We start from the raw sequence: 24,400 nt of genomic DNA, 5'->3' as shown, positions 1-24,400 counted from the left end.
GAGGCTCTGCTGAAAAGAGCTACCTTTGCAGGATCCTTAAGAGCAATAACATCTAGTGTTTTAGTGTCAGGTTTTTTGATGATAACAGGCTGGATAAGGCAGTGTGCACTCTGGTGGTCTGGTTCCTGTCATGTTCTAACTTGCTGATGCTCTCCATTCGCCATCTTCACTCCTGAGCCTGGCCTGCCCCTGTCTGCCACCTTGCTGAACTTGACTCCATTGACCAGAAATCTGACTGTCCTAGGCTTGTTGCCTTTTCTGCCCAAGAGGTCACAAAGCCCATATATCAACTGAAAAACAAGAGACACTTTGGAGCAAGCTCTTTCACTGATGAGGTTCTAAAACGTGCCAGCGAGTGCTTCAGTCACAAATCCACAACATTATTGTCCAGTTCTGAGAAGAGGACATGCCAGGGAATCTTAGAGACTTCAAAATAGGGTGCAAATCTGACAGCAGTAAGTACAGTAACATCTTCCTGCTGTCATCCATGGGCATTGGCATTGCCAAAGTCCTCGTCAGCTGCCTCTTCTCAGTGGCAGAAGAGTTACTCTCTGAATTCCTTCCATCTAGAGGGCAGTGTGCATAATCTAACTCCCTATGTAACTAGACCTCAATTTCTTCACTTGCAGACCCCAGTCAATACAGATTGTCAACAACATCTCTTCCGCAATCACCATCAGCACACGTGCACCAGAAGGCTGTGTGCTTAGCCCCCTGCTTTACTTGCTTTATACCTATGATTGTGTGGCTAATTACAACTCCAATATCATATCTAAGTTTGCTGATGGCACCACTGTTGTTGGCCGAGTCAAAGACATCGGCATACTGGAGGAAGAATGAAAATCTGTTTGAATGGTGCCATGATAATAACCTGTCACTCAGAATCAAAGTGTTCTGGCCTCTAGAGGTGCAGGTCATTTTGAATGAACATCATTTCCTATACATAAGCTTTTGTTTTTATATCATTTCCTGTACTGGTTAGTTATTTTCCATTTGAAACGCACGGCAGAAAGTCATTCATCTCTGTCCACTCTCGATTTGCCCTTGAAGCAGAAATATCTTTTAACAAAAAAGAGATCTCACTTTCAAAACCCTGAAGAAAACTTCTGTCTTGACCGCCTCACTGTGTACATACACAGAGTGAGGGCAATAAAGTGAAAAGATAGCTTGTCTTCCGAGGCATCACCATTGGACTGGAGACGTCTGAACACCATGCACAGTAAGGTCAGCTTCCAACCCGAGCAATATCGATCGCCAAGACCTGGATCAGAATGTGACTCAATTGTTGTCTCCAAGATGCTCAAGCGACACCACAATTAGCAGAGCTACAGTACGAGCTAGTGCCGAAGCTGAAGTAGTAAGGAAGAGAGCAGCTTGAGCTAGGCATGAAGTTGAGATGCAAATGGAAAAAGCATGTATAGATATGGAGAGAACATGTATAGGGTTACATCACATGCACTCAAGGAAGAGTGTGAAGCTGAGGTGTATGACAGAGGAGCTGACTTAAAAAATGGTGAGTCTATAACCAGAATCAGTCATCCTTTGCCCTCACAATAGCCAATGCACCTTACTAAAGAGCATGTCCAAATGCATTTTGCCTATAACAAAAGACAGTGCCTCAGCTCTACAAGGAGAAGCTGCCCACACCACTCAGCCAATATGCCTTTTATGTAGTCTAAAGTATTGACAGTCAAGGTCTACAGCAGCATGACTCAAAATACCCCATTCCACAGTTCAACCACTACAAAGACCTCAGTCAAGATTTGCCACTGATAGAAAGCCTATTTGCATAGACATGGAAATTCCATTCATCCCAGGAAACACATTTGCCAAACCAGTCTTCACAATGCTCTCACTCAGGAGCCACACATGCATTAGATCTGGCTCGTCAAGACCTAGTCACAGTGGGACTGAAAGTGTTTAACAACTGGTCTGCCAATTATCTGTTCTGGGAAGTCAAGCTATCGCTATGCCTTGGAAGGTCTAAATCTGAAACCTAGCAAAGAGCTAGACCTCTGAAAGTGGCTTTAAGAGGAGTCACTGTAACGTGCAAGAAGGGTTAGGGCAGTTTGCATTAATAATCTATCTACGAGGTGTGTCAAATGCTGTGGCAGGGATTGGACAAATGCTATGGCTCTCCAGAATAAATCAAAGAGTCTCTGTTCAGTAGATTTGATCATTTTCCAAAGATCTCTCACAAAGAACCACAAAAGTTTCAGGAGCTTGCAGATCTGTTGTCAAAACTGCAAGCCGCAAAAAACGAGGGTTACCTACCAGGACTGAGTTTCTAGGACACTGCAAGAGGAGTAAACCCTACAGCGGAGAAACTACTGAGCAATATGCAAGAACAGTGTGTGACTGAGAGTCTCAGGTGTAAAATGAAGAATAATACCCTCTATCCTCCATTTTCATTCTTTGTGGATTTCATCTGCCACCACACAGAAATGTGAAATGATCCCAGTTTTATGCTCTCAGCTTTCAGCAATATCTCATTCAGAGAGGTCTCCAGCAAAAGCATGGTCAGCAAAACTAAAATGGAAAACTATCATGAACCCCGATAGACAATGCACTGCACTGTCCATAAGAAACCTTACCTCTTAAGGAAATGCAGAGGCTTCAGGGGAAAATCGACTTGCAGACTGGAGAAACTTTCTAAAGGGGCACTCAATATATTTCAAATATTGTGGTTCAACAGCACACCAAGCAAAAGACTAAAGTTATTATATACTACACTGAGTGCAACAGTGACCAGCATATATCAGTATTTCATTCAGGGCCAGCAACTTGGGGTACAACTGGTTCTAGCACACCAATAGCAGAGCACCGGGTGGAACCAGCTGAGCATCCATCGGATGTAGCTACTTCATTCACAGAGATATGTGGGAAAGGCTTCCAAAGCAAATCCTGCTCTAAAATATGTCTAGTCAACATCTACCTGAAAGGATATTCTGAGCAAAAAGTAAAGGCATATATGATATTAGATGATCAGAGCTATGTGTCTTTGACAAAATGAATATTCTTTGACACATTCAATTTTCAAAGCTCTGTTTCCCATACACTCTAAAGACATGTTTTGGAACTTCAGAAATTGCCAGAAGAAAAGCCAGTGGATTTGTTGCAAAGTCAGTAGGAGGGGAGGTCTGCTTACCGTTGTTAACCCTCATCGAGTGCGACTATATTCTGAATGGCAGGGATGAGATCCCAACTCCTGAAGCTGCATGTGGTCATTCACATATTAAGGCCGTAGCTGACAAGATTCCCACACTTGACTCTCCTGAGGTTCTCCTGTTACTTGGCAGAGACACCATTCGTGAACTTAAGGCCATGTGAACAGTGCGATAGTTGGCTTTATGCACCTTATGTCAAGCGACTGGACCTCAGTTGGTCATAGTGGGTGAAATCTGACTTGATGGTGCTCATCGGCCCACTGTCAGTACGTTTAAAACTGAAGTCCTGGAGAACAGGCACCCAAGTAATTTCAGACCCTGTGAGAGTAGATTGTAGGTAAACAAACAAAGTGTTGTAACATAACTCTGCTCAACCAGATTTAGACAAGCTGGTCCTTTGTCACTTGGAAGATGATTATAAGCTGGCACTTTCCATCGAAGACAAGGTCTACCTTTGAATCATGAGCAAAAAGTTTAGCAATGACGAGTGAAACAGTTGGGTAGCTCCTCTTCCTTTCTGCTCTCCTTGACAACCCCTATTGAACAAATCAGAGCAAGCCCTTAGTCAACTGATGTCCCTCAGTCTCACATTGAGAAGGAAACCAGAAATGAAAGGTCATCATGTGGAATTCATGGAGAGACTCTTCAGGCATAATCATACTGAGACAGCTGCTTCATCAGATCCCAACAAAGAAAACTGGTATTTGCCCAGCTTTGACGTTTACCACCCCCAGAAACCTGCACAAATATGAATTATCTTTAATTCAAATGTACACTTGAAAGGCATATTATTGAACAATGTGCTCTTGTGGGGTCCTGACCTCAATAACAGTCTGCTCGGGGTCCTCATGTGCCTCATGTCTTCCGCAGTGATGGCAGACATCGAACAAATGTTCCACTGCTCAGTGGTGAGAGGATCATCGAGACTACCTCAGATTCTTGTGGTTTTGTGACCACCAATTGAACAATGAGATTCTGTAGTACCAAATGATAGTTCATGTTTTTGGTAACTGTCCCTCACCAGCTGCAGCAATCTACAGCCTTAACAAGACAGCTATCGAGGGAGAGAAGGAATTTGAGACTGAAGCACGCAGGTACATAGAAAGGCATTTCTCTATAATGTCTATAATGGTTTTAAATCGTTTTCTAGTGCAGAATAAGCAGTCAGCATGCTGAAAACAGCACAACATAGCGCAGTCTAATTTCAGACTGCATAAGATCACACCCAGTAGTGCTGAGGTCCTGCTTGTGTCATGGTGTGCCATCAATGAACAACAGCCTATTTGACCCTCTTGAATTTGCTGCTTCAGTCAATATTCAGGGACATTTCATGTTAAGAGAGTTGACCTCGGACACTTGTGGGTAGAATGTCCCAATCCCTAAAGAAATACGTGAAGTATGACGACAGTGGTGTTCTTCCCTTTAGGATCTTATTGCTTGAAAATTTCAAGAACCTCCACAACAATTCCACTATCTACAGCCCACAAGAAAGTGGCCTGCATTATCTGTGATGAGTCGACTAAAGCTATTGCTACTGTTGCATTCCTGAAGGTCACAGAGACTACTGGATATAGTGAAGTTGGATTCATCCTGATTAAGGCAAGGCTCGCTCCCAAGCTAGATCTCCCCCTACCAAGACTTGAACTCAGTGCTGCTGTTCTAGCAGTTGAGATGGCAGAGGTGATAACTGGAGAGTGGGCACACAACTAGATTATACTGTATCAAGTTCTTAACTGACTGTAAGGTTGTGCTCCATTATATATTTAATGAAACAGGGAGATTCTACGTTTGTGCACATAATGGGATCCAGCGTATCAGGTGGTTAACCCAAAAGAGCCAATGGAACTATGTTTCTACTGACCTCAACCCATCTGAGGGTGCCATGCGACAAGCTAATTACCTCATCCTCTCCTTATGGTTAACTGGCTCAGCATTTCTTGCTAATCTGCAACATGAACATAGTCAGCAGGAAACTTTTGACTGAGCAAACCCAAAGGCAGATGTAGAAATACCACCTCAAGTGTCAACCAACATCACTTGATTATCACCACTCCATCTTGGCAGTACAAGTTGTTTAGTCGCTGCCCAGTGAGGGCAGTAGACAAAAAGCTGATTATTGACTAAGCAAGGAGGAAGCTAAAGGTTTGTGAGCCCGTTCTCTTTAGGGTATTGGAGGTGGAGAGTGCCAGTAACTTTAAATTCCTTGGCTTTACCATATCAAAGGATCCAGTCTGGATCAGCACACAAGTGTCATTGCAAAGGAGGCCTCTACTAAGAAGTTTGCATAGATTCTGCATTTCATCTAAAACTTTGACAACTGTCTATAAGTGCACAGTGGAGAGTATCCTGACTGGTTTCATCATGGCCTGGTGTGGAACACCAATAGGCAGAAATGGAAAAGTGTACAAAAAGTGGTAGGTATAGCCCAGTCCATCACAGGCAAAGCCTTTCCCATCATTGAGTACATTTACAAGGAGGTCTACCACAAGAAAGCAGCATCTATCATCAAGGCCATGCTCTCTGCTCACAACTATCAATGGGCAGGAGATACAGGAGCCTTTGCTCCTGCACCACCAGGTTCAGGGACAGTTATTACTCGTCAACCATCAGGCTTCTGAACCAGTGTGGATAACTTCACATACCTCAATTCTGAGTTGACTCCACAACCTATAGAATCACATTCAAGTTCTCTACAACTTAGGTTCTCAGTATTTTTATATATTTTAAAAAATATTTGCACAATTTTGCACATTAGTTGTTTGTCAGTCTTTGTTGTTTATAGTTTTTCATAAATTTTACTGTACTTTATTTTCCCCGTAAATGCCTGCAAGAAAATGAATCTCAAGGTCATGTATGGTGACATATATTCATAGTCATAGTCATAGTCATACTTTATTAATCTCGGGGGACATTGGTTTTCGTTACAGTTGCTCCATAAATAATAAATAGTAATAGAACCATAAGTAGTTAAATAGTAATATGTAAATTATGCCAGTAAATTATGAAATAAGTCCAGGACCAGCCTATTGGCTCAGGGTATCTGACCCTCCAAGGGAGGAGTTGTAAAGTTTGATGGCCACAGGCAGGAATGACTTCCTATGATGCTCAGTGCTGCATCTCGGTGGAATGAGTCTCTGGCTGAATGTACTCCTGTGCCCACCCAGTACATTATGTAGTGGATGGGAGACATTGACCAAGATGGCATGCAACTTAGACAGCATCCTCTTTTCAGACACCACTGTGAGAGAGTCCAGTTCCATCCCCACAACATCACTGGCCTTATGAATGAATGTATGACTATATGTATTGTGACGAGAATACACATAAAATTAAGATGTTTGCTGGCCTGGGTTAGCATCAGGGACATCAGCAAGTGGTCTGCCACCTGCCCTCAGGGGAAGGAGAGATAAGGAACAATGGAGCAGCGTCTGGAGATGTGTAATGAAGGGACGGGGGAGAGAGAGCTGTCTGGAGCGGCTCCCCCCTTTGAACCTTGAACTGTTTGAAGTGATGGACAGGCGATACCCCAGCAGGGGGATAAAAAGGGACAGGTTCGCTAAGGCAGGACACACACGACACCCGAGGTAACGAGACCCTGGAAGCGGTGCGCCTCTCACGAGTCGGTGAGAAGTATCAGACAACGGCCAGGGTGGAAAGGTACGATCAGCGGGAACCCGGTGTGTGTCCGCCCTTGCCTGGGTGCCGGGTTCACTGCAGAGGATCGACCGCATCTGGAGGAGGGGTCACAGTCGGTGACCTCAGGTGACATCACCAAGGACCCGCCCAAAAGTTGCTTATGAGCCATATCGCCGGTCTGTGAGTGAAGCCGTTCTGAATGATCAGTTGTTCCTGTTCTATCTCTCTCTTCCCCCACGTTGTCCATCGCCATGGCAACGATTACTGCGAACTGAACTACTAACTGGACTGAACTTTGAGTCACTTTGAAATTTGGTCATTTACCCCTAGACAACGATAGAGCTTGATTGATGCTGTTATCTTAATTCTGTGCACATGTGTGTTTATCATCGCTGAACTGTTGCATTTATTATCCTTTCGATTACTGTGTTGCTTGTTTCTTTAATAAAACTTTCTTAGTTCTAGTACTCCAGACTCCAACTGAGTGATCCATTTCTGCTGGTTTGGCAACCCAGTTATGGGGTACGTAACAGTATGAATGTACGAATATATGTTGATAATAAACTTACTTTGACTTTACCGTACAATAATCCGAAGAGAAATGCAGGAACCACTAATTACTCCACAGAACTCCATGCAATGTCATTAAAGCCTATGGCTCTCCCTGTCAGGAGCGGTTGTGAGAACTCTCCTTAAATTTGGCTCCCAGGGAAATTCACCTGTGTACAACCAAACAGAACAATATTCATCTGGAGCATGGTGCACCTACAAAACATATATCAGACACAGCAAGTAAAACAAAATATTATCACAAGTAAGTTAATAAAATATAATTCAAAGTGTATGTAGTGCGCAGCACAGCTAAACAGTAAAGAGCTTGCTGTCCTAGTGACCTCAGTGGTGGCAGGGTATTCATTAGTCTTACAGCCTGAGGGAAGAAGCTGTTACCCAGTGGCAGTTCTAGTCCTGATGCTCCTGTAGCTCCTTCCTGACGGTAGGGGCCATTGAGATTGTGGTGGTAGAGATCCTCAACGGTGCTTTGGGCCTTGTGTATACAATGACCCTGGTAAATGTCACAAACAGGAGGAGGGAGATTGCTATGATCTGTAAAGCCTTGCGGTCCGATGTGCTACAGCTTCCGTACCACATAAAGATGTCGCCAGACTGTACACTCTCGATGATGCTCCTGTAGAAAGGTTTTGAAATGGGGAGAGGGAGCCTTGCAAGTCCCAATCTCCTCAGAAAATGTAGACGCTGCAGTGCCTCTTGACTATTGAGGAGGTGTTGTAGGTCCAGGTTAGATCTTTTCATTAGGTGCACACCAAGGGACTTGTGCTCTTCACTCTTTCAACAGCAGAGTCATTGATGTGCAATGGAAAGTGGTCAACCTTGTGCCTTCCTGAAGTCCACAATCATCCCTTTTGTCTTGCCCACATTGAGACTCAGGTTCTCACACCATTTAACAAGTCACTATACCCCCTGTTAGTGTACCGACTCATCATTGTTGCTGATGAGGCCAACCGTTGTATCATCAGTGAATTTGATGCATTTTGAGCTGGAGCTGGCAGCACATTCGTGAGTCAGCAAGATTGAACAGCAGTGGGCAGAACATGCAAACCTGGGGGGCACCAGTGCTCAGCATGAGATGTTGCTGCCAACTCTGATTGACTGTGGTTTTCCCTTCAGAAAGTCCTAGATCCAGTTACAGAGAGGTGTTGAGTCCCATTGAGGACAGTTTACCCATCAGCCTCTGAGGGAAGATTGTGTTAAACACAAAGCTGAAATCGATGTACCTGGTGTATCAGATATCGTTTTCTAGGTGGGACAGGATGGAGTGGAGGGCCAAGGCTTGGCATTATCAGTGCACCGGTTTGAGCGTTAATCGCACTGGAATAGGTTCAATGTAACTGGAAGGTGGGATTTTATATGATCTATTACCAGCCACTTAAAGCACTTCATGATTGTTGAGGTCATTGCCACTGGACAGTAATTGTTTAGGCCAGTTACCGTTGTCTTTTGGGAACCAGAATGATGGTGGCTGCCTTGAAGCCTGCAGGGAAGTGGACTGTTGTAAAGATGTTCATTAAGACCTCTTAGCTGGGCCATACTATCCCTCAGCACCTGACCAGGTATGTTGTTTGGCCCCCTCAGCTTTGCATGGGCTTACCCTGGCTAGGATCCTTCTCACCTCAGCTGCAATCAGAGGGTGCCTGTTCCTTGGGGGGGGGGATGCTTTCCTCAATGTCACATCATTCATTGTGTCAAATTGTACATAGAAGGCATTCAGTCTATCAGGAAGGGAGTCATTGCTGTCATTGACGCACAGGTTGGTCTTGTAATCGGTTAAAGTGAGATCTTAAAAAAATGTTATCACTTTCCACATCTCTCCGCCAACTCAGCAAATGATGAAATTCAACATTGCCTTTATGCACTAGGTGAGGAAAACCTGTTTGAAGGGCAAGACCATAAATTTAAAGCAAAGTTCTTAGTTTATAAGTAGCAATGACTCCCCGTTCTTCCATTTACTGTAGCTTTAAGACCTGGACTGCCTGCAGTATGTGCTTCAAAGCACTGGAGATATACCATCAATGCTGACTTCATAAAATCCTCAAATCTACAGTAGAAGTGAACAAACATTAGCATCTTCTCTAAACCCAACCCTCTCGGCATCCTCTAATTGTACTCCATTGAGCAGACAAAGTCATTTGCATGTAGTAATTTGATAATCAGTGAGTACTGATTTAATTAAATAAAAGTGCACCTCATTTGCAGTGCTATAACTTGTCTGAATGTGCATGAGTGTGGCTTTTTGGGGATAAAATAGCTCTTGGAAGAACAAAAAAAATGTAGATGGTGGAAATCTGAAATAATAAGCTGAAAATGCTCCAAATACTCAACAAATCGGGCATTATATGTGGAGGGAGAAAAACAGTGGAGATTCCAGTTTGATGACTTTGCATCAGAACTAATAAAAGTTAGAAAGCAAATATGATTTAAGTTGTAGAGAAAGGAGGGTGGTGGAAAGAGTGGGAATATTTCTGGAAAAAGTGAAGACCAAGAAAGACTGCAGGCATAGGTGATGGCATTTCAGACCGAGAGGATGGCAAAGATTTGTTTATTGCAACTGATCTAGTTGCAGAGGGGAGGAGAAGATGGTGGCGCAACGCACTGTGCGCAGCGCTCCGAATTATATCATATTTGTGAAGTAGGATTGTGCCGTGCACAATCCTGATTTGATGGAGACAGACGTGAAGAAGCACGGAGGAACATCTGGAGAAACTTCTGAAATGCCTGCTTCGCTGCCGCTGCTACTGTGCAATTGAGAATCTCCGGAGGGAAAGACCCCAGATCCTCTGCTTTGCCTATTGCCTGTTGCCGGGGCCGGGGTCGAAGCGCTCGGCAGAGATGGTGCTCAGTGCTCGGTGTCGGAGGGCTGGTTGGAGCCTCGAAGTTTTCGGACGGACTCAGAGTCGGACTGTGGTCGGGTGCTTCCAGGATGCTGCATCGGCAAGTTTGCGGCACTGGAAGCTCATGGCAGGGAGGGTTTCTCCCTTCGACTGTCTGCGTGAGATGATGGGACTTTCAAGAGATTTTGAGACTTTTTTTACATGCCCATGGTCGTCTTCATCAAATTACGGTATTGCTTTGCACTGTTGTAACTATATGTTATAATTGTGTGGTTTTTGTCAGTTTTTTTAGTCTTGGTTTGTCTTGTGTTTCTGTGATATCATTCTGGAGGAACAAATTGTATCATTTCTTAATGCATGCATTACTAAATGACAATAAAAGAGGACTGTGTGTCCTCATAATCTAATCTAATCTATTTGGAGAAGATATAAAAACTGGAGGTGGGTGAAAACCAATCCAAACTGAGATGCAAAATATTGCAGATGTTGGAAATCTGAAATAAATTATCTCGGGTTATCAGGACTCGCTTTTCACCTGCAGATTGTGCTCCTCCCCTCCCCCACCCTCCACCTTTTTATTCTGGCTTCTGTCCTCTTTCTTTCTAGTCCTGATAAAGGGTCTCGACCAGAAACATCGTCTGTTCATTTCTCTCACAGATGTTGTTAGACCTGCTAAGTTCCTTCCGCATTTTGTGTGTTGCTCCAGATTTACAGCATTTGCAGAATTTCTTGTATCTCATTCTGACAAACTATTCTGACTGATTACCTACATCAATGTGATGTTCTGAGAGCTGTAGTTCGCTGTATTGTCAGATGAGCTGCCACTCCTTTGTACCTTGTCAGCACTGGGTTTTGTTTTAATATTGTAGGAGGTCAAAGACAAAGATGTTTGTGAGTTTGGGATGAATTCCAATTGGCAGGCAGCTGGAAACTCAAGCTCACTCTGATGTACAAAACAGAGATATTCTGCAAGGTGATCACCCAATATGCATTTCATTTCCCTAATGTAGAGAAGACTGTCATGGACATTAAATGCATTAAGTTGAAAGAGGTATGAGTGAATAGTTTCACCGGGAAAATATGTTTGGGTCCACAAACGGTAGAAAGAGGAGAATTCAAACTGCAGATGTTGCATCTCCTGCAGTTATGCATTAGGATATTGTAAACTTAAATTTGCCTGACCAAATAATCACACCACACACAAGTCCTTTAATCTTTTCACCAGTTTATTGTTTGAGCGCAGCCGGTGAGAACCTTGAAGCCGAACATCAAAAAGAGACAGAAATTCTCTCTCTCTCTCTCTTTCTGGCAGCTCAATGAGCTTCTAATTAACACTCAGAAACACTACAATTTATAAGGACTAGCGATACAAAGAGCAATCAGTTAAACAAAGAGCCAAGTCAGTTAGAGCAAAACTTAATTACCTAGTTAAGAGAATCCACCAAACCAAGGCCCCAGAAGTAAATGCATGTACTGTCAAATGCCCATCAGTGTCCTCCCTTTCATTAAACAATAAGGGAACTCAGCTCAGCTCCTGTGAAAACATAAAACAGACTGTGTGCCACTGATAAGCAGACCCCAACCATCAGAGCATAACATTCTCAGGACACCTGCAAGATCATTAGTCTGAAACCTGCCTCAGGGGATTACTCAGAGCAGAATGAATAGAATGTTTGTAGCAATTTTAACCCGTTGTTTACAAGAGTCCAAGAATCATTTCTTACATCCCCAACACCCTTAAAACTTCATCAATATCAGCTTGAATCTATGCAACAGTCCATGTTTTAGATCTACACAGGCTCCTCTTTCACCTTTTTTCCCAGTATGTTGGTGATTGAGTTGCTGCTGCTTCCTGATAATGGGACAAAATTCGCATATCTCATCACTTTTGCTGCAAGCTTCCACCCAACTCTCTTTCACATGGTTAGTCTCAGTCTCTGACTCTTCCCTTCCTTAACAAATCTATTTCAGTTTTGTGGATTAGACTCAAGATCAGCAATCATTATTAGCACAGTGACTCATGCGGCGGTTTTTACTGTATCCCTCACCATTTTCCCTGCAGCATTTCATCTTCCCATTTTTTTCAGTTCTGACTTCCCATTCTGTTGACATTTTTCATGACTGTACTTGCAAAGGTATTTATCCTTAATCACAGTCTCCCCTCCACCAGAATTGACATTGCTCGCAACTGCATCTGTAGCATTTCCTACATTTCAGCTGTCATTCTTTCTAAACCACCAGAGGAAGGTTAGGATTCTGTGTGTTCTTGCCTTCCATCCCACCAGTCTTCATAACCTGTTGACCAATAATTTGGATGCCCCAGTGGTTCAGTATCTCATTCACTGGCACTCTGGTTCATGCACCCCCTGTAATCTTGACGGGTCCACTGGAAGTTTTATTATAATGCTGTGTAACAGCTAGGAAGTCAAGTAAATATGTGTCTGGCAACACAGCAGCAAGCAGTTAGTGTAATACTATTACAGTATTAGCAACTCGGGTTCAATTCCCCTGCTGTTTGTATATTCTCCCCATGACTGCCTGGGTTTCCTCTGGGTGTTCTTGTTCCTCGATAGAGCTGGGACCTCGAGTTTTGAGGCTATGATTATAAAAGAACATCTTTGGTGGGCAGGGCATGTCATGCACATGAAGGATTCCCGAATCTCCAAGCACTGGGCAAGAGGAATCGAGTCAGGTCCCGTAAGAGGTTCAAAGACTGCACGAAAGCTAACATTGCACACACTGGACTAGTACCAAAACGGATGAATAGAGTGTATAAGACTGGGGCAGCTGGTGAGCCTTGGTTAAAACTGCTCACAACAACCTGGAGGAGAGACACCGAGCAGTACTAATTGCTGCCTGACAAAGAAAGAAAGCAAAAGCATTGGCTTCACTTCCAGATCCAGCACAGTTAGAAACATAGAAACATAGAAAATAGGTGCAGGAGTAGGCCATTCGGCCCTTCGAGCCTGCATTGCCATTCAGTATGATCATGGCTGATCATCCAACTCAGAACCCTGTACCTGCTTTCTCTCCATACCCCCTGATCCCTTTAGTCACAAGGGCCATATCTAACTCCCTCTTAAATATAGTCAATGAACTGGCCTCGACTGTTTCCTGTGGCAGAGAATTCCACAGATTCACCACTCTCTGTGTGAAGAAGTTTTTCCTCATCTCGGTCCTAAAAGGCTTCTCCTTTATCCTTAAGCTGTGACCCCTCGTTCTGGACTTCCCTAACATCGGGAACAATCTTCCTGCATCTAGCCTGTCCAATCCCTTTAGAATTTTGTACGTTTCAATAAGATCCCCCCTCAATCTTCTAAATTCCAGAGAGTATAAGCCTAGTTGATCCAGTCTTTCTTCATATGAAAGTCCTGCCATCCCAGGAATCAATCTGGTGAACCTTCTTTGTACTCCCTCTATGGCAAGAATGTCTTTCCTCAGATTAGGGGATCAAAACTGCACACAATACTCCAGGTGTGGTCTCACCAAGGTTTTGTACAACTGCATAAGAACCTCCCTGCTCCTGTACTCAAATCCTCTTGCTATGAATGCCAACATACCATTCGCCTTTTTCACCGCCTGCTGTACCTGCATGCCCACTTTCAATGACTGGTGTACAATGACACCCAGGTCTCGTTGCACCTCCCCTTTTCCTAATCGGCCACCATTCAGATAATAATCTGTTTTCCTGTTCTTGCCACCAAAGTGGATAACCTCACATTTATCCACATTAAATTGCATCTGCCATGAATTTGCCCACTCACCTAACCTATCCAAGTCACCCTGCATCCTCTTAGCATCCTCCTCACAGCTAACACAGCACACGCCATTATTGTGGACGTCTATGTCACTCACAGCTTGGACTCAGCAGCCCCGACAAACACACAACAGAACTGCACAAATCTATCATCATCAGATACAACGGATAACCAATCATTACAATACCAATGGCTGTGGTTCAATTCTCCTGCGGCTTGCAAGGAGTTTGTACATTCTCCCCCTGACTGCACAAGTTTCCACTGGGTGTTCCTGTTTCCTTCCACATTACTAAGATGTATTGATTAGTGGGTTAATTGTTCACACAGGTGTAATTGGTGGCGTGGGTTTGTTGAGCTGGAAGGGCCTGTTACTGTGCTGCATCTCTAAATAAAATAAAATATCTACTAGTCTGGAAACTCCACTGGTCTAGCTCAAGTATAGAGCATGCCAGACTATCAGAGTCATGAGGTATTTTAGTTCCCCCCATTCCTGCAAGGGAATTGTAGAATATTAGTGGGTTTTTTGATTGACCAATCCTAAATCTATTGGATATCATTTTCTTACAAGCTTTTGCAAATATCAGTGTAATGAAGCTAAAGGTGTTTGATGCAAACTGTTCTTTGATTTAGAAAAGCTTGCTAATGCATTAGAGTTAAATTAATGAAAAGTATCTTGCACTCATTAAGGATGCTTTAAATGCTATATATTTGGTTTTGACAAAACCATTCCTACATAATAAAAGATAATATTTATATTTCCTTGCCCCCACAGTGTTATGGATGAGGTAATTCTTTCCTACATCACTGGTGTGCTGGAGGAGCTTGGATCTCCAGACTCGTCGGAAGAGAATTTTGATGTGGAGATGTTTGTCGAGATGATGGAGGCCTACATCCCAGGCTTTGCAGAAATAAGTAGGTAGGGGATTCTTGCTAATATATCTCATTGCTGGATCTCTAAAGTTTTTGTGGTAGAACCTCAGGACAGAAATGACCAACTGATTTGACTAACGTTTAAATTAAGAGGAAAAATGCTTTCTTTTGTTATTTTCTTGACAGGTGGAATATATTAGTTTTTTTCCCACAAATTTGCTGCTTTCTTTCTTTAAAGACACTGTCCGGAGATCATTGAAGAGTGACTAGAAATTTCATCTCGGGTGTGTTGAAAAACAGGAGAGTGGTTGGTAATTATCACTCAGCCGGCAGGGTCCACTGTGATTTATTTGGCTGTACTTTTATCTTTGAGTTGCAGTGTTGGAGGTTCCAGTTCCTTTTCAGTGATTAAGGCACATAATCTTCAGGAATATTACAATGCAATGCACTAGGAATGCTAGGCTTTCAGAGTGCCTTCTTTTGGATAGGATGTTAGCTCAGGGTCCACATACCTCTCTGATGTATGCAAAAATAATCAGCATTAGTTTGAGGAAAAGCTGTGGAGTTTTTCTAAAATCATCACTAATATTTAGTCTGCTAGCCATACTGGCTGTAAAGGCTTGGGACACCCTCAATGTGAAAGACAATTCTTGTTTAAAAACCTCAGATCAGGGACGAGAGGAAACCATGTTCATTCTGTATTTAGCAGACACTATCTAATATTGATCAGTGTATTGTTGTGCACTTGCGCAGATCTTTCACCAGTCATGAATAGGAGATACTTGGAGAGATGAGGCAAAAGGGATTATATTACATAGGCACCTTGTTCAGCATGGATGAGTTGGACCAAAAGGCCTGTTACCGTGCTATGTGTATATTAATACTGCATGTACAAGCAATTTGGGTATTACTGTGCATAATGCTCCAAATGTACACAGCCAAATTATCTATTTACAAAAGCAGTAATGACGATGGGAAGTACTAATAGGAAGATCCTGAATAAGATAAAGGATTCTGCTGTCCTTATGAAAGAACATTGATTAGGTCTCATCTCTAGTAAGCCTGATTTTAGACCACCTAATTTTGAATTATTGTGTTTGGTCACAGCAAAAAAAATTCTCCTGAAGTAAATGTGAAGTATGCATAATGGTAAGGGATAGTTATAGACTGATCACAGTCATCCAGTTGCAGTAAAAAAGTACTTTTGTAATTGCCTTTTCTCTTTTATTTATGCCCTCTTCACATAAAAATCAATAGAATTTAAGATAAGTTCCTGATTTCCCATTGAGGCTGTTTACTTACTTACTATCTGACCAGGAGGTGGGAAAAGTTGGCTGCTTGTTCTCATCTGAATGCTGGTTCATTCAGTGGAGTTAAGCAGTGCCTGAGAATCAGTCACTCGTGCAATGATCAAATCTTGAACCTTGTACATCTGTGTAGCTTGTCCATTGATAAATGTAATTAGAAAGGAACTTTCAAGACGAATCGTGCAGATTAAAATGAACCTTTTTCATTTTTCAGTGTCGCTATTTATGATATGATGTTTAATTTGGCTGCACAGTTAATTGAAGCTCGTAACAAAGGTAAGTCCCAAAAACTGCTGAGTGAGACTGTTGTAGAAACATTCCAGAGCAGGCTGAATGATCTAGGCCAGAGGGTCTTGGGTTTAGTCCCTGCTCAGAGTGAAATTGAATCAGTGTAATAGTTTGGTGTGATGTAATTGTTATCATTGTCTGTTTCCCTTTTTTCTATCCAGTTTTGATGCTATTTGTAATACACACAAAATGCTGGAGGAACTTAGCCGGCCAGGCAGCATCTATGAAGAAGAGTAAGCACTCAGCATTTCAGGCCGAGACCCTTCATCAGAGCTGGGGGGTAAAAAAAAGAGAAGTCAAAGTGGGGAGGAAGAAGAACAAAGTGATAGGTGAAACTGGGAGGGGGGGAGGGGTGAAATAAAGAGCTGGGAACTTGATTGGTGAAAGAGATAAAGGAGAAGAGGGAATCTGATAGGAGAGGGTAGAAGGTAGAAACGGGAGGTGCGGGTTAGGGGAGCTATGAGGTTGGTGGCAGTGAATGGGAGATCCCTATAGATAATAAGGTTAGTGATGTTGCAAGTGACAATGGCCTGGAGCTTCTTAGTGGGTTCTTGTTCAAGAGGTAAGTAAGAGGAGAAGTCTGGGAGTTGTCACCTAGCCCTAGCAGGGTAGAGATCAGTCTGCTAGACTACTACAGCAACCCCCTTATCTGCGGGTTTGATGGTGAGGTTAGGATTAGTGCGGAGAGAGATTATCAGGTTAGGGTTAGTGTGGAGAAAATATTTCTCTCTCACTTTTTAGGCGATGTAAGTTCTATAACTTAAATTATCAAAATTTACATCAAAATATGGGCTTCAGCTCTGCTATAACAAATAGTGCTATTTGCAATGATAGATTAGTGATTTTACTAGGGCAGGATCTTGATCTGTATATGCAGTGAGAAAGTGAGAAAGAAACATGCTCTGGTAAATGCTATTACTCCATGTGCAGGGGTGTAAACACCAACACTAATTCATTAAAACACTAATTTTGCTTGAGGCTATCAGTCATGTTTATGACCTCTTTTATCTCATACACATTTCTATGAAAGCAATAATACAGTGACATTTCAAAAATTTATTGTAATGACTGGAATGAAATGAATGTCTATGCAGCAAACTGTGGGAGGATTGTAAAGGCTGCATTTCATCCCCCATCCGTTTTTTTTAAACAGTTTTGCAAATTATCAGTCCAGTTTTGGGCAATGTAAAATATGTAACAAAAATGATGAAAATTTACATCAAAATATGGGCTTCAGTTCTGCATTATTTATGTTCTGAAAAACAGTAAGAATTGAATTGGGATGTTTCTACATAATTTACCATTAAATTTGTAAGTACTTGGTGCTAGTCATGTCTTAGATCATGGTTCTTCAAGGAAATAACAGCATTAAGTTAAAACACCCTGTTTAACTCCTAAAATAATACCAACTTGGGCAGTCTTCAGGGTTGGGGAAGACTTGTTTACACTGATTTTATGAGTTCAGAGGTGACCCATGAGTTGTCTGCAGGGTCCATGGACTCTGTCACAGGTGGAGCATGGAGCTCAATGAAGCAGGTTGATGGGTATTAGAATATTGTATGCTCTCCACTGTTTGCATTTGACCTCCACAAACTTGCACTGGGGAGATTTGAAGAGTGCGGTGTGCTCATTTATGAGCTTTACTGCTTATTTGGTGGTTTTGTTCTAAAGATTTCCAAATCAGGATGAAATGTATTTATTTAAGGGGCTTTAATGACATCCTTGAAGTATTTTATTTGTCTTGGGAGTGATTAACTCTGCTTCAACTGTCTAGAGTCCGGTGTATAGACAATGTGATGTCCTCAGAACTGTTAGAGTGTGATCAGAACTGTGAATCTGAGGTTATTAATCTGGAGTAGACACTGTCACTGGTTCACCTATCCTGACAGTGTGTTTGTAAGAATTATAAAGGCACGATTGATGGATTTCTCCAGTACTCTGTATTTAGTTCATATGTCCAAAGTATATCTGCTATGTGGTGGACCATGCACTCGGTGATGTGTTTGTGTTTGTGTTTGTGGTCTTTGACTCCTTGGGCTGAAAATTCTCCTTGACCATCTGAGGTAGTGGTGTACATGGGGACTGATGAATGATCTTCCAGCATCTTGTTAGTGATCCACTTTATAATCTGGTGAATTGGGGGCAGATTTGTCATGGCCTTGTCTTCAGGATATTTAGTGTAAGACCTATCTTCTTGTATGCTTCATTGAAGGAATTAAAGTTCAAAGTAAATTTATTACCAATCTACATATGTCACCATATGCTACTCTGAGATTCATTTTCTTGTGGGCATTCATAGTAGATAGAAAGAAATACAATGGAATCAATGAAAAACTACACATAAAAATAATGTGCAAAATATGACAAATTGTAAGTACCCCAAAAAAAATAATGAGGACATGAGTTGTAGAGAATGAAAGGGAGTTGAAAGTGAGTTCATACATTGTGGAGTCTGTTCAATGTTCCACGCTGGTTCAGGAGCCTGATTGTTGAAGGGTAATAATCGTTCCTGAACCTGCTAGTGTGAGACCTAAGGCTGCTGTATCTCCTTCCTGATGGCAGTGGCGAGAAGAATGCATGGCCTGGATGGTGGGGGTCTTTGGTCTTGTGGCAGTGTTTTTTGTAGATGTAGGCTTTTCCTGTGATGGATTGGACTGTATCCATTACATTTTATAGGCTTTTGAAGTTTGTGTGGTAAAGGTACTCGCATAAAGGTGTTAAGTTTGGGGTTCCAGGACATGGATCCCATGACGATATATTTCCAAGTTTGCTACCTGCATTTCTAGGTGATAGAGCTTGCACCTTTTGGAAGATGCAGTTGGGAAGATGCGGTAGTACATCATTTATAAATAAAACAAACCACAGTTACTGTGCTGGTGGTGAAAGCAGTGACATTTTAGAGGTAGGTTATGTGATGATCAACAAATCTGTTTTCTATGTTGTGTTGGAGCTGCACATTGGCAGTTTATTCTGTCACATTCCTGTTGATGGTGCGATGGCTGTGAGGATTAGAGAGTGAGTGTCCCATTGCAGCGTCCAGCTTCTGATTGCTTGGGTAGCTATAAAATTTGTGATTGGTTCCATGTGTTTCTGGTCATTGGTTTTCCCAGTTGAAAGACAGGCGAATACAAGAGGGAACTGCTTAGATTTTCTCTTGTTAGAGATGGTCAGTGTCTGGTACTGTTGGTGTGAATGTTACACATATCATCCCAGGTTTTTGTGTTGTTCAGATGTTGCTGCATATGTAGCCACTTAAGATATCATTATTTAACTGTGATTAGAACAGCAGACCCCACAACTATCAGTCAGTATTCATATTCCTAACATGGTGGGCAGGAGGTCATTAATGAATCAGATGTAGATGGTTTATCCCAGGACACTTTATAAAGTTCTCTAACATAGATAATAGAACTGCTGCCTCACAGCTCCAGTGATCCAGGTTCAAAGCTAAGCTTTGGTGCTGTCTGTGTGGAGTTTGCATGTTCTTGTAATTGGGTTTCTCTCGCATCCCAAAGATGTATGGTTTGTTAGACTAATTAACCACTGTCAATTGTTGTTGTATGTGGGATAGGTGATGGGAATGGGTCTTGATGGATGTTGTAGACCTGGACCTGTTTCTGTGCAGTATGACTGCGTCTATTCAGCAGTGTCTTGAGGCTGAGATGATAGACCTCTGTCAATCACAACCACCCCTTTTTATGGCATTTTCTTTCTCCATCTCTACCTTCTGCACGTCCTCTCTACATATGACTTTGTCATCTCCCCCTCCATATCCTACTTGCTCCTTCCTTGTCAACACCTTCTTAAGTGCATATCTGGTCAAATACTGTTTTAATAGTAGATATTTAGATAGTCACTTTAGCCTAACCTCTGGAATTCAGCTCCTTTGCCTTTGGATGGAGACCAGTGGTTAAACCAAAACTGAGTGTTTTATATTGGGTAGGTGCTGTTTAGCTAGCGCTTTTGAAAGCACCTTTCATTACTTTGCTGCTGATTGATGATAAGCTGGGCCATAATTATATGTATCTGATTTCCTTTCTCCAGCTTTTATGTGGAAAAGATCTTCTTGAATTTCATGCACTCTCCTGTTTCTTGATGTAAAATGGAGTGCATTAAATTTGATGAAGATTGTTTTCTATGAAGGTGAGGATTTCAGGGTCACCCTCACATGAAAGGTGGTCTTGTTATCTAGCAGAAAATGTTTGTTAATGCTCACCATGCAAGTTCTGAACTTAGCCTTCACTGAGCATGGGAATATTTGTTGTGCAACTTTCTTTACCTTATTTATGATTGCAAGTGAAATGATTGTAGAGTTTTGATGTGAGTTATCTATACAATTGCTTAGCTCTGACAATAGTATGAGGTACTTTATCTTCAGTATGCATGTGAGCCTGCTTGTAACTTCAAGTTGGTATTTGGGATAATCTTTAGATATAACTGTAGTTCTCCTTGGTGTGATCTTCTGCACTGCTCATTAGACTATGGTGGATTCCCAGCATTAGAGTAGGCAATTTACCAGGACATGGCCTTGGATTGTGATGGAAAAATGTCTGCTAGTGTTGATAGGGCCTCAACACTTCATGGCCCACTTTTGAACTGTTGAATCAGTTGTGAATCTAATTAATCTTGCTCCATAGAATAAATGTTCCCAGTGTGAAAGTGGAACAGTCTCCTCAAGCACTGCATGGTGCTGTGTTTTGTCATGGACAGATGGAGCTGCAGTTTGGTCATTTATCTCTGTTTGCGCATAATTTGATTGCCAGATTTACCAATGAGAGAGCAGTTCACAATCCTTGAAGAACTTTGCACATTAAGAACATAAGAAATAGGAACAGGAATGGGCCATCTGGCCTGTTGAGCCTGTTCTGCCATTCAATAAGATCATGGCTGATCTGATCATGGACTCATCTCCACCTACTTGCCTTTTCCTCATAATCCTTAATTCCCCTACTATGCAAAAATATATCCAACCTTGTCTTAAATATATTTACTGAGGTAGCCTCCACTACTTCGTTGAATTCCACAGATCCACTACTCTTTGGGATAAGCAGTTCCTCCTCATCTCTGTCCTAAATTTACTCCCCCGAATCTTGAGGCTATGTCCCTTAGCTCTAGTCTCGCCTACCAGTGGAAACAACTTTCCTGCCTCTATCTTATCTATCCCTTTCATAATTTTATATGTTTCTATAAGATTTCCTTTCATCCTTCTGAATTCCAGCAAGTACAGTCCCAGGCGACTCAATCTCTCCTCATAGTCTAACCCCCTCATCTCTGGAATCAACCTGGTGAAGCTCCTCTGCACTGCCTCCAAAGCCAGTATATCCTTCCTCAAGTAAGGAGACCAGAACTGCGCACAATACTCCAGATGTGGCCTCACTAGTACCCTATACAGTTGCAGCATAACCTCCCTGCTCTTAAATTCAATCCCTCTAGCAATGAAGGCCAACATTCCATTTGTCTTCTTGATAGCCAAGATTTTGTGATTCATGCACAAGCACTCCGTCCTTCTGTACTGCAGCATGCTGCAATTTTTTACCATTTAAATAATAATCTACTCTTCCATTTTTCCTTCCAAAGTGGATGACTTTGCATTTACCAGCATCATACTCCATCTGTTAGACCCTTGCCCACTCATTTAGCCTATCTTTATCCGTCTGCAGACTCTCCTTATCTTCTGCACAATTTGCTTTTCCACTGAATTTAATATCATCAGCAAACTTAGGTACACTTGGTCCCCTCTTCCAGATCGTTAATGTATATTGTGAACAGTTGTGGGCCCAGCACCGATCCCTGTGGCACACCGCTCACCAGCGATTGCCAACAGAGAATCACCCATGTATCCCAACTCTGCTTTCTATTTGTTAACCAATTTTCTATCCATGCTAATACATCACCCCCAACTCCATGCATCCTTATCTCATGAATAAGTCTTTTATGTGGCACCTTATCGAACGCCTTCTGGAAATTCAAATAAATAACGTCCACCTGTTCCCCTCTATCGCTTGTTATATCCTTAAAAAACTCCAGTAAGTTTGTCAAACAGGACCTGCTTTTGTTGAGGCCATGCTGCGTCTGCCTGATGGATCTATTTCTTTCAGATGCTTCACTATTTCTTCTTTAATGATAGCTTCAAGCATTTTCCCAACTACAAATGTTAAACTAACTGACCTATAGTTACGCAACACACATCAAAGTTGCTGGTGAACGCAGCAGGCCAGGCAGCATCTCTAGGAAGAGGTACAGTCGACGTTTCAGGCCGAGACCCTTCGTCAGGACTAACGAAGTCCTTACGAAGGGTCTTGGCCTGAAACGTCGACTGTACCTCTTCCTAGAGATGCTGCCTGGCCTGCTGCGTTCACCAGCAACTTTGATGTGTGTTGCTTGAATTTCCAGCATCTGCAGAATTCCTGTTGTTGACCTATAGTTATCTGCCTTTTGCCCACATACTTTTTTGAATAGTGGCGTGACATTCGCCTTCTTCCAATCTGTTGGGACCTGCCCAGAATCCAGAGAATTTTGGTAAATTATCACCAAAGCCTCAACTATAACCTCTGCCATTTCTTTCAGTACCCTGGTATGCATACCATCAGGACCAGGGAACTTGTCTATCTTTAGGCCCACAAGTTTGCTCAGCACTACCTCTTTTAGTGATAACTATTGTATCAAGGTCCCCAACTTCCATCGCATCCATATCCTCTCTCTGACACAAGGCAGCATAATTTATCTGTTGGATTTTTTCCCCTGTTTAAAACTTTTACTGTCTATTGCATTCATTCTCTATGTCTCTTTCCCTCACCTGGTAGGGCATGGTAAGTCATGTCTGAACAATCAAGAAAGTTGATGAAGGAAAAGCAGTGGGCATTGCCTATACGGATTTTAGAAAGGCCTTTAACAATGTCGTGTGCTGAAGGGTCCGTTGTTGTTTATTAACTTTATTACTAATTTAGGTCAGGGGTTCCCAACTTGATTGGTGGTATTGGTCCACGGTGTAAAAAAGGTTTGGAAACTCTGATTTAGACAATAATATGGTAAACTGAATTAGCAAATTCGTGGATAACACCAAGGTTGGGGATGTAGTGGACAGCAAGGAAGGGTATTAAAGTTTGTAGCGTATCTTGACCAGCTAGAAAAATAGGCTGAAAAATGGCAGATTGAATTTAATGCCTACATGTGTGAGATAGTGCACTTTGAGAGGACAAACCAGGCTAGGACTTACATAGTGAACGGTAGAATTCTGTGTATACTGTAGAACTGTGGTTCCTGAGAATACAGAAATTCCTTGAAATTGGCATCACAGATAGATAGGATTGTAAAAGGAGCTTTTGGCACATTGGCCTTCATAAATCAAAGTAATGAGTACAGCAATTGGGATGTTCTCTTGAAGTTGTATAAGATGTTGGTGAGGCCAAATTTGGAGTACTGTATGGTTTGCATTTGTGGTCTCCTACCAAACAGGAAAGATGTAAATAAGAGTACAGAAAATTTACAAGGATGTTTCCGAACCTGAATTATAGAGAAAGGTTGAATAGGTTAGTACTTTATTCCCTAGAGCAAAGAAGAATGAGGGGAGATTTGATAGAAGTATACAAAATGGAGGAGGATAGATGAGGTGAATGCATGCAGACTTTTCCCCCTCAGGTTGGTGAGACTAGAACTAGAGGTAATTGGTTTAGTGTGAAAGGTGAAATATTTAAGGGAAACTTCACTCAGAGGGTTGTGCGAGTGTGGAATAAGCGGCCAGTGGAAGTGATACGTGCGGGTTCAATTGTAACATTTAAGGGAAGTTTGGATAAGGTGCATGAATGGGAAGGGTTTGGAGGGATGTGGTCCGGGTTCGGGTGGATGGGACTAGGCTGAAGATCAGGTTGGCATGAATTGGATGGGCAGAAGGGCCTGTTTCTGGGCTGTGACTCTTATTGCTTTTTCTCTCTCCAGTACCCCATGTACTGAAGTCAGTATTAATATAG

The 24,400-nt window shown here is 42.3% G+C and overlaps 1 protein-coding gene across 1 annotated transcript in view; it reads left to right on the top strand.

The window, feature by feature from the left end:
- cuedc2 (CUE domain containing 2) overlaps positions 1-24,400 on the top strand; it is a 52,840-nt gene that overhangs the window by 4,793 nt on the left and 23,647 nt on the right. The window contains exons 3-4 of the mRNA XM_063070193.1: positions 14,741-14,884; positions 16,360-16,421. Of these exons, the coding sequence (XP_062926263.1) occupies positions 14,741-14,884; positions 16,360-16,421 (206 nt within the window). The remainder of the gene's footprint in view (positions 1-14,740; positions 14,885-16,359; positions 16,422-24,400) is intronic.

Source organism: Mobula hypostoma, chromosome 18 (genome assembly GCF_963921235.1).
Source record: "Mobula hypostoma chromosome 18, sMobHyp1.1, whole genome shotgun sequence".
NCBI classification, from domain to species: Eukaryota; Metazoa; Chordata; class Chondrichthyes; order Myliobatiformes; family Myliobatidae; genus Mobula; species Mobula hypostoma.
Note: the sequence above shows the minus strand (reverse complement) of the source record. Positions and strands in the feature narration are given on the sequence as shown.